Below are 14,563 nucleotides of genomic sequence, written 5' to 3' on the forward strand. Positions count from 1 at the left end.
GGTAAGGCGGGGGGGATGGAGGGGGGAGAAGGGGGAGAGGAAGGAGGGGGCTCAGTGTGGGAAGGCCTCCTGGAGGAGGTGAGCTCTCAGTAGGGCCTTGAAGGGAGGAAGAGAGCTAGCTTGGCGGATGTGGGGAGGGAGGCCATTCCAGGCCAGGGGGATGATGTGGGCCAGGGGTCGACGGCAGGACAGGTGAGAACGAGGCACAGTGAGGAGATTAGCAGCAGAGGAGTGGAGGGTGCGGGCTGGTCTGTAGAAGAAGCGAAGGGAGGTCAACAGAATTAGCAGGCATGTTCCCTGCCCATAAGGAGTTTACAGCCTAGAAAGGGAGGCAGACATTAAATAAATTATAGCTAAATACATAAATGCTATGGGAATGAGGGAGGGGTGAATAAAGGGTGCAAATCCAAGTGCAAGGGTGACGCAGAAGGGTGTGGGAGAAGAGGAAATGAGGGCCCAATCAGGGAAGGCCTCTTGGAGAAGATTTCTCTCATGAAGGTTTTGAAAATGGAGAGAGGGATTGTCTATCAGATATGAAGTGGGAGTGCATTCCAGGCCAAAGGCAGGAATGATAATGAGAGGTGGGCGGTGAGATAAATGAGACTAAGGTATGGTGAGTAGGTTGGCATTAGAAGACTCAAGTGTGGAGGCTGGGTAGTAGTGGTAAGGTAGGAAGGGGTAAGGTGATTGAGTGTTTTAAAGCCGATAGTAAGGAGTTTCTGTTTGATGAGGAGGTGAATGTGTAACCACTGGAAGTTCTTGATGGGTGGAGAAACATGGATTGAATATTTTTTTGGTAGCAAAATGTTTCGGGCATCAGGATGAACTATGGACTAGAGTGGAGAGAGACAGGTGGCTGGGAGGTCAGCAAGGAGGTTGATGCAGTAATCCAGGTAGCATAGGTTAAGCGTTTGGGTTAATATGGTAGCAGTTTGGCTGGAAAGGAAAGAGGGGGTTTTAGTGATGTTTTGAAGGTTGAAACAACAGGATTTAGTGATAGATTGAATATGTCAGTTGAAAGAGAGATAAATTGAGGTTAACTATAAGGACAGGCTTGTGAAGCAGGAAGGATGGTGATGTTGTTTACAGTGACTGGAAAGTCGGGGGAGGACAGCGTTTGGGAGGGACAATAAGGTGGCTATGTTAGTAGTAATAGGAATAGGAGGACGAGGAGTAATGGGATAGTGGATAGAGCCTGGATCTGGGAGTCAGGTGGTCATGGATTCTAATCCCAGCTCTTCCACTTGTCTGCTATGTGACCTGGGGCAAGTCACTTCACTTCTCTGGGCCTCAGTTACCTCATCTGGAAAATGGGGGTGGAGACCGTGACCCCCACATGGGACAGGGACCGTGTCCAACCCGATTTGTTTATATCCACCCCAACACTTAGTACAGTGCATGGTACATAGTAAGTACTTAACAAATAACATAATTACCATGGAACTCCCCACTGGAGGCAATGCACTGTACTCAACCCTTGTGAGGTGAAACATAGGAGAATTTTCCTTTGTCTCACAGATGATGATGCGTACAGTGAGACTGCAGCTATTGCTTTGAAAGAAAATGAAACGGAATTAGTTTATAATTACTTAGGGAAAACAGTGATTTTAAACCTGTAACAGCAAAAAAAAAAGTTTAATAATTCATGGTTTTACTTTTCCTTCTCTAGATGGAATCTGCCTAGAGTCCAGAACCCGTCATCAAAGAAACCAAAATGATTCTAAATTCTAGTACCGATGAGACTATTAAAAGAATCCAAGTTGATTGCCCCTCGGCAGGAAGGCATAATTACATATTCATCATGGTCCCTACGATCTATAGTATCATCTTTGTGGTGGGTATATTCGGAAACAGCTTGGTGGTGATTGTCATTTACTTCTACATGAAACTGAAGACTGTAGCCAGCATCTTCCTGTTGAATTTAGCCCTGGCCGACTTGTGTTTTCTCATGACTCTGCCTCTGTGGGCAGCCTACACTGCCATGCAGTACCGCTGGCCTTTTGGCAACTGCTTGTGTAAGATTGCCTCGGCCGGGGTCAGCTTCAACCTCTACGCCAGTGTGTTTCTCCTTACATGCCTCAGCATCGACCGCTACCTGGCCATAGTCCACCCGTTGAAGTCCCGTCTCCGGCGCACCATGCTCGTGGCCAAAGTGACTTGCATCGTCATCTGGCTGCTCGCCGGCCTGGCCAGTTTGCCAGTGGTGATTCACCGGAACGTGTACTTCATCGAAAATAACAACATGACCGTCTGCGCTTTTCGCTATGAATCGCACAACACCACCCTTCCGGTGGGGCTGGGCTTAAGTAAGAATATGTTAGGCTTTTTGATTCCCTTTCTGATCATCCTGACAAACTACACCCTCATTTGGAAGGCGCTGAAGAAGGCATACCAAATTCAGAAAAACAAAACAAGGAATGACGATATCTTCAAGATCATTGTGGCCATTGTCCTTTTCTTTTTCTTTTCCTGGATTCCACACCAAATATTCACCTTTCTGGATGTACTGATTCAGTTACACATCATAAACGATTGTAAAATCATCGATATCGTGGACACAGCAATGCCCATCACCATCTGCATAGCGTATTTCAACAACTGTCTGAATCCCCTATTCTATGGCTTTCTGGGCAAGAAGTTTAAAAAATATTTTCTCCAGCTTCTGAAATATATGCCTCCAAACGTCAGATCTCATTCAAGCCTAACAACAAAAATGAGCTCCCTTTCTTATCGCCCATCAGATAACTTAAACGGGTCTACTAAGAAGTCTTTTGGGGCCTTCGATGCTGAATGATATGCAGTAAGCATGATCCTGGAATGATATTGTGAGGGCAGCTGTGGGAAGACTTCACGACCTACAGCACACAAGAGTTACTACCCCACAAAACAATCTGAAAATGACGTGAATTTTCTTTTGGCAAGCTCCGAGCAAGATATTGCTATTTTTGTTTCTTAAACAAACTGAACGACAGAGCTAACTTTTTCATCACTTCCACATCCTCAGATTTGGGATTCAAACTAGAGAAGGAAAGAGTTCAGCAACTGGACAAATGTTGGTTGAACATTTAAAACTTCTAGTGGCCTTCTGGCTGCAGAAGGGATGGGGGAATCAAGTCTCCCCCTTTAGCAATCCTTTCTGCAGAAAAACCTTAGAACTGCCCTAGAGGAAACACAGAAAAACCAGAGCATAAAATGTAAATTGCAGTTCTTTCAAAACCTTGTCATTAAGCCTAATTGTTGTTGCCTAACTACCAGATTTCTAAATCAGGTGCATTGTTTAAGAAACAATGAGGTCAGATGATCCACAGGCCCCAAGTCTTACCTGAGGGTAGTGTGGATCTGTACATAATGTTGTGCAAGATTCAGGAATCTTCAGTGAAATTCATTTGGTGTGGACCTACCCTCATGGCAAGTGCTGTGGATTTTCACTGCCAAAGTGGCTTCAGTTTAACCTGGTTGGTTAGATGAAAGTGGTTCATGTTGTTATTTTCTGTGGCTGTTTTCCTAATGATATTTGTTAGCTTTTGTGTTTGTAAAGAAAAATGATGAAATATGTCTAAATGTTCTCCAGTTCAAATGTCAAGTCTCACAATGCACATTGTTGTTTGAAAACTCTCCACCCCTTGTTCAGTATATTTAACCATTCACTCTTAATTCAACCATGGAATAGGCTTATTTTCCATGAAATAAAATGTAATTTAATATATATCTTCTTTACTATTGTGAATATACAGAAATCCAACTTGTGAATCCTCACTTACTGGACTCTTTTTGATGCAAATACTGAACATATGGAAATAAGTTCATTTAATAAAATATTCCCATTCATGACCATCTTAAACACAGATATAATTCATTTGGAAAATCAAAATATCTTAAGAAAACCTACCTTAACATTCCAGATAGTTTTCCCCTTTATCCTCTAAAGCTATAATATGTTGAGTTTCTCTTTTCTTTAAGAATGTATTGTCTGTTTATTTTTCCAACTTTCCATTAGATTGTAAACTCCTTGTTGGCAGGGATCGTTTCTTCTACCTCTATTGTACTTTTCCCAGTGCTTAGTACAATGCTCTGCACACAGTAAGTGCTCAATAAATATTATTGATTGACTGACATTATTTTGCAAATATACGTGTCTAATCTGCAATCATAACCGATCAGTTTTCTCCCGTTCAGTTCACATGTACATAACGTATTTTATTTCAAGGAACCTCAAACAATGTGTATGATAATAAATAACAATAATCATAATAATCGTAATGATGATGATAATAGTAAACACACATGAGAACCTCCACAGGCACTTCCTTGAGTTGCGCATGGTTTGCGGGTTACTATTGCCTGAATTCGATCTTTGCTTGGCAAGGTTGGTGGCCAGGTTTTGACAGAGTACTTTGTAGTTTTCCTACAAGTAGAACAGAGACTGACATTCTGACGTTCTCTAGACTGTAAACACGCTGTGGGCAGGTAACATCTACTAATTCTATTATATTGTACCTCCCAAGCACTGAATCTAGTGATCTGAACTCAAGAAACACTCAATTAGTACCTCTGATTAATTGATGATTATGATGGTATTTGTGAAGCACTTACTCTGTGCCAGGCACTGTTCAATGCATTGGGGTGGATACAAGCAAATCAGGTTGGACACAGTCCCTGTCCCACGTGGGGCTCATAGTCTCCACCCCCATTTTCCAGATGAGGTAACTGAGGCCCGTGCTCTATCCACTGAGCATGCTGCTTCTCAGATTGCTTGATTGATTCTGCTCAAGGCCAGCTTGAAATATCTGGGGCCCTTGGGCTGTGAAAGGCTGTTGAAACAGTGGGAGGAAAGAAGAAGTTGGAAAGAGAGAAGAGGCAACAGCACATAATTTGCCCTTATGTTGGAGTCAGCCCTGGTTAGATGGGAAGCAGCATGGCTTAGTGGAAAGAACCCAGGATTGGGAGTCAAAGGTGGTGGGTTCTAATCCCAGCTCCGCCACTGGTCAGCTGTGTGACTTTGGGCAAGTCACTTTATTTCTCTGGGCCTCAGTTACCTTATCTGGAAAATGAGGATTAAGACTGTGAGGCCCACATGGAACAACCTGATTACCTTGTATCTACCACAACGATTAGAACAGTGCTTGGCACATAGTAAGTGCTTAACAAATACTATTATTATTAATAAATATATTCTGTCATTATTTCTCTCTTCCGTGAAGCTGTGAATTATGTGTTTTTGTGGATTCTTTGCTTCAATCCACTTTCGGTGAGTTGGTACTGATTATTGTAATGTTTCCTCCCTGTAAAGTGGGGTTTAAAAAGTGATCATGGGGAACTGTCTACCAATTCTGTTGTATCGTACTCTACCAAGCACTGAGTATAGTACTCTGCATACAGTAGGTGCTCAATAAATACCATTGATTGATTGATTGACCATCTCCAAAACTGTAATATTTTATACTCTTTAGAAAAATTGTCCTCTACTGATTCTTATAAGGAGAAACTATTAGAACTGTCTGGAAGCATTTCTTAAGGTTGAGTTGGTATAAATTGATTTACTTCTGCAGTGGCCTAGGGAGAAGAACAAAGCCTGGGAATCAGAACAATAATAATAATAAAACAGCATTTGTTAAGAGCTTACTATGTGCCAGGCACTGTTCTAAGTGCTGGGGTACAGATACAAGCAAACTGGATTGGACACAGTCCCCATTCATTCATTCATTCATTCAGTCGCATTTATTGAGTGCTTATTGTTGCAAAGCTCTGTACTAAGTGCTTGGCAACGTACAATACACCGATAAACAGTGATAGTCTCTGCCTACATTGAGCTTACAGTCCAGAGAGGGAGAGACAGACATCAATACGAACAATAAAATTGCAGATATGTATAAAAGTGCTGTTGGGCTCGGAGGGGAGAAGAGCAAAGGGAGCAAAGACCAAAGGAAGCAAGTCAGAACAACGCAGAAGGGAGTGGAAAGGGAAGAGGAAAGGGGGGGGCTTAGTCTGAGAAGGCCTCTTGGAGGCCTTCGTTCTCACCTTCACAACGTCACCAAGATCTTCCCTTTCCTCTCCATTCAAACCACTACCACGTTAGTACAATCCCTCATCCTGTCATGACTGGATTACTGCATCAGCCTCCTTACTGACCTCCCAACCTCCTGCCTCTACCACTCCCATCAATACTTCACTCCACTGCCCGGATTATCTCTCTCCAGAAACGTTCAGGGCATGTCACCTTCCCTCCTCAAAAATCTACAGGGATTGCCTATCCACCTCCTTATAATAATAATAATAATAATAATGATGGCATTTGTTAAGCACTTACTATGTGTGAAGCACTGTTTTAAGCGCTGGGAAGGATACAAGGTGATCAGATTGTCCCACGTGGGACTCGCAGTCTTCATCCCCATTTTACAGATGAGGTAACTGAGGCACAGAGAAGTTAAATGACTTGCCCAAAGTCACACAGCTGACAATTGGCAGAGCCGGGATTTGAACCCATGACTATGTTTATCAAACAAAAGCTCCTCACATTGAATTTAAAGTGCTCCATCACCTTGCCCCCTCCTACTTCACCTCACTTCTCTCCTTCTCCATCCCAGCCCACCCACTTCGCTCCTCTGGTGCTAACCTCCACACTGTGCCTCCACCTCTCCTGTCTCGCTGCCGACCCCTAGCCCACTGTGCCAGGGTGAACCGGGGCACTGGCCATCTCAAGGTCAAAATGCTACCTGTAACTTAACTTCTCTGGCCATGAAGGCACATGGGATTCACAGTCTTGCTCCCCATTTTAGAGATGAGGTAACTGAGGCACAGAGAAGTTAAGTGACTAGCCCGAGGTCACACAACAGACATGTGGCAGAGTCAGGATTAGAACTCTGATCCATCTGACTCCCAGGCTCTTATCCACGAGACCATGCTGTTTCTCCGAAGCCTTGGATTCTGTTCCCGGCTCCACCCCTCACCTGGCCAGTGATGCAAGTTGCTTAACTGCTCCATGGCTCAGTGTTCTCATTTGTAAAAATGGGGATAGAATACCTGTTTTCCCTCCCTCTTAGGCCGTGAGCCATGTGTGGTAGAGGGACCGTGTTTGATTAGATTTTCTTGTATCTACCCCAGGATTTAGCACAGTGCTTGGTACATCTAAGTACTTGCTAAATGCCACCATCATTATTATTTTGAGAAGAAATTTTTAATTTGAACATTTGACTCTTAGAGGTGGCTTTCAGTCTGTGTAATACACACTTTAAGGTTCTGTATGTCTAACCGTAAACTTGGCCATGACAAAAATTTCCTCCAGCTCTCTCCCAGGTAAGTCATTAATACTTCCATCTCTCCCCACCCTACACTCTCCTATTCCCCCACCTCTTATGCACCAATTCCTCCAATCCCTCAAATTTGCCCTATCAACCATTTTTTGGATCCTTATTCCCTGTTTTTATCCCGTTCTCTGCCATGTCATTTCTATCTGACCCACACTGCCTCAACACCCTAAAACCACAGAGAGATTTCTGTTCTGCCGGCCAACAATAGCAAGCAAATTTATCCCACTGACATGGAGCCCTTGACTTATGGATATATTATGGTTCGTCTTGAAAACTAACTATTCATTCATTCAGTTCATTCAAGTGTATTTTTTGAGAGCTTACTGTGTGCAGACCACTTTACTAAGTCCTTGGGAGAGTATAATACAACAATTAAAGACACATTTCCTGGCCACAATGGGCTTACAGTCTAGATGGGGGAAGACAAGACAACAATACAAATGAATTATAGATATTTGGACTGTTTCCTCCTTCTAGACTAAGCCCATTGTTGGGTAGGGATTGTCTCTATCCATTGCCAAATTGTACTTTCCAAGAGCATAGTGCAGTGCTCTGCACACAGTAAGTACTCAATAAATAGGATAGAATGAATGGTACCACAAAGATCAATTTCACTGAGAAAATGAAAAGGGAACATGTCTACCAATTCTGTTATATTGCACTCTATCGATACTGTGCTCTGCTCACAGTAAGTGCTCAGTAAATACCATTGCTTGGTTGAGAAAATGATAATCTGGGAGTAGTGGCTTTGTGCACAAATTCTCATTCTAATAGAAGGTAAGAGATGTTTCCGGGTGGATTTCTCCAGAGATGCTAAAGATTTTCCAGGCTGAATAAGTCCCAGTGAATGATACCCGAAACTGAGACAAGAATACTGGACTCCAGATACAGAATCTTCATTTCTTAAGACAGAGGAGGCTAGAGAAGGTAAGGAAACCGATTCTGCTGACCTGCTGAGATATCTTTTTCATCATTAAAGCCCTCTACTTATCTGTGTCTGTTGTACCAGTGATGTCCTGCTGATATTGATCTTGCATACAGTACTAGAACAGTGCTTCGCACATAGTAAGGGCTTAACAAATATCATCATTATTATTATTATTACTAATGCTATCATCAAAAAATATATTAAGGTCCATCTACATTCTGCATTCTTTTGGCACTTCTCACAACTGAACTATCTGGTTGAAGAAAGTTGTGAGGGTGTGTAAATCCACCAAAATCAAGAAGGTTGGGACAGTGTGACTATCGATGTTTTCACCCATGTGTGAAAAACAGAAGAAGGCCTGAAATGAATATCAAGTGGCATTTTTAAATGCCTGTGCTCCTGCATGTTTTGAACAGATATTACTGAGAAAGTGGCCAATGCTGCTATTTTTCGCAGTTAAACCCATAAAAATGCATCTGTAATTATTTGTATTATTCCTCCCTAGTGTAATTGTGGCACTCTCGTTTGGTTAGCTGAGTTAATAATATTGCTGTATAGGTCATGAATAAATGACTTTCACCAAGACAGTATGCTTTCCTATTAGAAAGGTTAGCAAAGGTTAAGCACTCAGTTTATTGTAATTAGCTGATAATTACTGTGACTTTTGAGGGGCATGGGGAAAGAGGAAGAACACTGAGATGGATTCAAATGAAATTCAAACTGCATTCACAGGCATCTGCAGACTGGGGGGGTCCAGGGATCAGGGCTCAAAAGTCTGAATGCTTGCAGGACTCTTGTCCTGACTCTGAGTGGCACGTGTGGATACCCTAGGAGAGTAGCAGATCATGATGATGGCATTTGTTATGCGCTTACTATGTTTGAAGCACTGTTCTAAACACTGGGAGGGGAGGATACAAGGTAATCAGGTTGTCCCACGTGAGGCTCACATTCTTTATCCCCATTTTACAGATGAGGTAACAGGCACAGAGAAGTTAAATGACTTGCCCAAAGTCACACAGCTGACAAGTGGCAGAGTCAGGATTAGAACCCATGACCTCTGGCTCCCAAGCCCATGCTCTTTCCACTGAGCCACGCTGCTTCTCATCACTCAGTCCTCTAATTCCAGCACCAAGCTGCCATCCTTTCTCATGAGAAGCAGCCTGGCTTAGGAGATAGACAATGGGACTGGGAGTCAGCAGGACCTGGGTTCTAATGCCAGCTCCACCACCTGTCTGCTGTGTGACCTTGGGGAAGTCTCTTTACTTCTTGGTGCCTCTGTTACCTCATCTGTAAAATGGGGGTTAAGAGTGTGAGCCCCATGTGGGGCAGGGACTGTGTACAACCTGATTAATTTGTATCTACCCCAGTGCTTGGAACAGTGCTTGGCACCTAGTAAGCACTTATTATTATTAAGTGCCATCAAGTCATTTCCAATTCATAGCTACTTCACGGATATACTTTCTCCAGAACATCCTGTCCTCTACCATAATCCACAACCTTTGTAATGGTTCTTCCATTATCATTGTTGTGGTTTCGGTTCATCTAGCTGCTGGTTTTCCTCTTCTACATTTTCCCTGGACTAAAAAACAGGTAGCATAATTATTATTATGATTATCATTAGCATTTAAAGGACAAGTGGATCAAGGATGTAGTCCTTAATAGAGCCGTGGGAGGAGTCCGCAAGACTTGTGTATAGTGAGAGATTTAAATTTCAAGAATGTGACTAAAGAGGATATTTCAAGGGAAAGAGACTTTTCCCCATTTGTCTCTACAGATGATTAGGTATGAAAGATTTAAATAATAAGGAGCTAACTGGCTGCAACTATGGTTTCCTTCAAGTTGGCAAGGATTCTTAAGGAAAGAAATCCTTAATTAAGGGATGGTGATATCCTGTATAGTGCCTGTTACCTGATCTGTAAAGTGGGCATTGAAACTGTCCAAAACTATTTGCTTATATTCACCCCAGTGCTTAGTACAGTGTCTGGCACATAACAAGTGCTTAATAAATACCATAATTATTATTATTATTATTACTGCAGGGTTTTTCCAGCTGATGAGATTTTTCCAAATGAAGGGCTTCCGCAACTTTTAGGTATGCCTCTTTCCTTTCAAAATTATCTGACCAACAAAATCACAAGTATATTATAGCCGAATCTGTACAAAATGTCAGTCAGTCAGGTAATGGTAGTTACCAAGCTCTGGAGGCTCCAAGCACCATGGGAAAAAAAACAACTTAGACTAAGATATGATATTTATGAAGCACTTATGTTCTAAGAACTTTACTAAGCCCTGGAGTAGATAAAAGTTAATAACCTAATCACGTTGGACACAGTCATCATCATCATCATCATCATTCGTATTTATTGAGCACTTACTGTGTGCAGAGCACTGTACTAAGCACTTGGGAAGTACAAGTTGGCAACATATAGAGACAGTCCATGTCCCACATGGGCTCACAGTCTTAAAACCATTTTACAGATGAGGTAACAGGCACAGAGATGTGAAGTGACTTGCACAAGATCACACAGCAGACATAATAATAATAATAATAATAATGGCATTTATTAAGCACTTATTATGTGCCAAGCACTGTTCTAAGCGCTGAGGAGGCTACAGGTGATCAGGTTGTCCCACAGGGGGTTCGCAGTCTTAATCCCCATTTTACAGATGAGGTAACTGAGGCCCAGAGAAGTGAAGTGACTTGCCCAGAGCCACCCAGCTGACAAGTGGCGGAGCTGGAATTTGATCCCATGACTTCTGACTCCAAATCCCGGGCTCTTTCCACTGAGCCACGCTGCTTCTCTACATGTGGCACAGACAGAATTAGAACCTAGGTCCTTCTGACTTGCAGGCCTGTGCTCTATCCACTAAGCCACGTCATTTCCCTCTTCCCTCAGAGAGTTTACAGGATATAGGGAGGACACACAAGTAACCATAAAATCAAGTAACTGGTATACAAGTCCCATCATGCTCAAATCCCAATATGCACTGTCCCAAAAGGCACATGATCCCTCATGCTCTCTTCCAGCCAACCTCCCCATCAAAGGTAACCATCTCTCAAAGGCAAGAGCTGATCATTTTGAGTTGCTGAAGATTCAGTTTCCACTCCCAAATATTCAGTCAACCCCCTCAGTGTCCTAAAAACTAAATACTTTCATTTCTTTTGAAGAGATGCAGGCTATACTATTGAAGAAAGGGTCCCAACCTATACCCACCTTTCCTAGAAGACTGAGGTACTGAAACCAATGTGAGTACATTTTGTCTGGGTGATATTATCAGTTACTGTTTTCATATGTTTATGGTAATTTTAAGTGCTTACCATGTGCCAGACACTGTACTAAATGCTTGGGTAGATACAAGCTAATCAGGTTGGACACAGTCAATTTCCCACATAGGGCTCACAGTTTTAATCCCCAGTCTTAATAATAATAATAATAATTAGCATTTGTTAAGCGCTTACTATGTGCAAAGCACTGTTCTAAGTGCTGGATAATGATGGCATTTATTAAGCACTTACTATGTGCACAGGGTGATCAGGTTGTCCCACGTGGGGCTCACAGTCTTAATCCCCATTTTACAGATGAGGTAACTGAGGCCCAGAGAAGTTAAGTGACTTGCCCAAAATCTTAATCCCCAATGACCTCCTTCTTGCCAAATACAACAGCTCCTACTCCATCCAAATCCTCCTCGATTTCTCAGATGCCTATAACACTATGTACCTTCCCCTTCTCTTGGATACGTTACCCAACCTTGGCTTCACTGAATCTGTCCTCTCCTGGTTCTCCTCTTATGTCTCTGGGCTTTCATTCTCAATCTCCTTTGCAGGCTCCTCCACTCCTTCCCATCCTCAAACTGTGGGTGTTCCTCAAGGTTCGGTTCTGGTCCCTTTTATTCTCCATCTACACTCATTCTCTTGAAGAACTCATTCGCTCCCACGGCTTCAGCTATCATCTCTATGCAGATGGTACCAAAATCTACATCCCCTCCCCTGATCTCTCTCACTTTCTCCAAGCTCACGTCTCCTTCTGCCCTCAAAGCATCTCTACTTGAATGTCCTCCTGTCTCCTCAAACTTAACATGTCCAAAACAGAGCTTCTTATCTTCCCTCCCACACCCTCGTCTCTCCTGTAATTTCCTGTCACAGTAGATGGCACAGCCATTCTTGACTCCGCCCTCTCATTCAACCCACATATCCAATCTGTGGTCTCACCTTCACAACAATGCCAAAATCCGCCCTTTCCTCTCCATTCAAACTGCCACCACATTAGTACAATCACTCATCCTATCCCACCTAGATTAGTGCATCAGCCTCCTTTCTGACTCTCAACTTCCTGCCCCTCCCCACTCCAGTCCATACTTCACTCCGCAGCCCAGATTATCTTTCTACAGAAACATTCAGGGCATGTCACCCCAATTCTCAAAAATCTCCAGTAGTTGCTCATCCACCTATGTATCAAACAAAAACTCCTCACTACTAGCTTCAAAGCTCTCCATCAACTTGCCTCCTCCTATCTCACCTCCCTTTTCTTCTTCTAAAACCCAGCCCATATGCTTCGCTCCTCTGGTGCTTACCTTCTCACTGTGCCTCGATCTCGCCTGTCTGGCCGCTGACCCCTGTACCACGTCCTACCTCTGGCCTGGAACACTCTCCCTCCTCAAATCTGCCAGACAATTACTCTCCCTGCCTTCAAAGCCTTACTGAAGGCATATCTCCTCCAAGACGCCTTCCCAGATTTAGCCTCACTTTTCCTCATCCCCCACTCCATTCTGTCACCCTGACTCACTCCCTTTGCTCTTTCTCCTCTCCCTGCCCCACAGCACTTATGTATATTTCTGAAATTTGACTCATTTATATTGATATCTGTTCACTTGTATTTATGTCTGTCTCCCCCCCCCCCCCCCCCCCCCCCCGCCCCACTAGACTGAGCTTTTTGTGGACAGGAATTATCTCTCTTTATTACTGTATCGTACTTTCCCAAGCACTTAGTACTCTGCACACAGTAAGCGCTCAATAAATATGATGGAATGAATTTAACAGATGAGGGAACTGAGGCACAGAGTAGTGAAGTGACTTGCCCAAGGTCACACAGCTGACACGTGGTGGAGCCGGAATTATAACCCAGGTCCTCTGAATCCCAGGCCCATGCTCTATCCACTAGGTCCCACTGCTTCTCATATTCAAAGGAAAGCCAATTTCCATAATTTTGGAAGGCAAAGATAATACAATGCTGTTAAAATCAGCCTATCACAGAAGCATTTTAAGGAACTGAATGAAACAAAAGATAAATTTTCCAGTTCTCAGGAGCCAAGATTGCATCTATAGTGCTCTGCAGGGAGCAGCGTAAGTCAGCTCCAACATTCTCAGAGAGTTCACAGCACCAGAGGCAGAGGAGCACTAAGCCCACCTCTTGGAAAGGAACAAGAGAGAAGAGAAAGGAGAAATGAGGTTGGGAAGAGAGGGAAGAGGGAGAAAGGAGCAAAGGGGAAAGGAATGAAATTACCTTGCCTCTACTGCATTCTCCTTGGCTACCTTTTCTGCCCAGCAACCTCAAAGGTGACATGGCCCTGGTCAAGCCTAACTGAGGCCCCATAGCTTCTGCCTGGGTTGTTGTAGGGGCAATAGCAATGCCAGCACTGTCCCCTGGTAAACCAAACTACCACCACTGGGGCCGTGGGGTTGCAGTGGAAGCCGTGGCAAACATCCACTAAGAAAAAGACATGGCCTAGTGGATAGAGCATGGCCTAGGAGTCAGAAAGACCTGGGTTCTAATCTTGACTCAGCTAGTTGTCTGCTGTGTGATCTTGGGCAAATCACTTCACTTCTCTTTACCTTAGTTACCTTATCTGTAAATTGGGGATTAGGACTGCAACCTCTCTGTGGAACAGGGACTGTTTCCAACCTGATTAGCTTGTATCTACCCCAGTGCTTAGTACAGTGCCTGACACATATTAGACACTTAATACCATAAAACAAAAAAAAAATCCATCACTGCTGCTACCTCATCCCTTGAAAAAGCAAAGAGCCCTCTGCACTGTAAACTCCCAGTAACAGAGATCATGTCTACCAACTCTATAGTATTGCAATAATAATAATAGCATTTGTTAAGCGCTTACTATGTGCAAAGCACTGTTCTAAGCACTGGGGAGGATACAAGGTGATCAGGATGTCCCACGTGGGGCTCACAGTCAATCCCCATTTTACAGATGAAGTAGCAGAGGCACAGAGAAGTTAAGTGACTTGCCCAAAGTCACACAGCTGACAATTGGCAGAGCTGGGATTCAAACCCATGACTTCTGATTCCCAAGCCCCTGCTCTTTCCACTGAGCC

At 43.4% G+C, this 14,563-nt stretch overlaps 1 protein-coding gene across 3 annotated transcripts in view; it reads left to right on the forward strand.

Annotated features, from left to right (window-relative positions):
• AGTR1 (angiotensin II receptor type 1) overlaps window positions 1-3,704 on the forward strand; it is an 83,090-nt gene extending 79,386 nt beyond the window's left edge. For all 3 annotated transcript variants that reach the window (XM_038752357.1, XM_038752366.1, XM_038752375.1), the window contains exon 2: window positions 1,670-3,704. In XM_038752357.1, coding sequence (XP_038608285.1) covers window positions 1,715-2,794 — 1,080 coding nt within the window. In that variant the 5' untranslated portion in view covers window positions 1,670-1,714 and the 3' untranslated portion in view covers window positions 2,795-3,704. The remainder of the gene's footprint in view (window positions 1-1,669) is intronic.
• Window positions 3,705-14,563: the final 10,859 nt, after the last annotated feature.

This window comes from Tachyglossus aculeatus, chromosome 1, assembly GCF_015852505.1.
Source record: "Tachyglossus aculeatus isolate mTacAcu1 chromosome 1, mTacAcu1.pri, whole genome shotgun sequence".
NCBI lineage: Eukaryota > Metazoa > Chordata > Mammalia > Monotremata > Tachyglossidae > Tachyglossus > Tachyglossus aculeatus.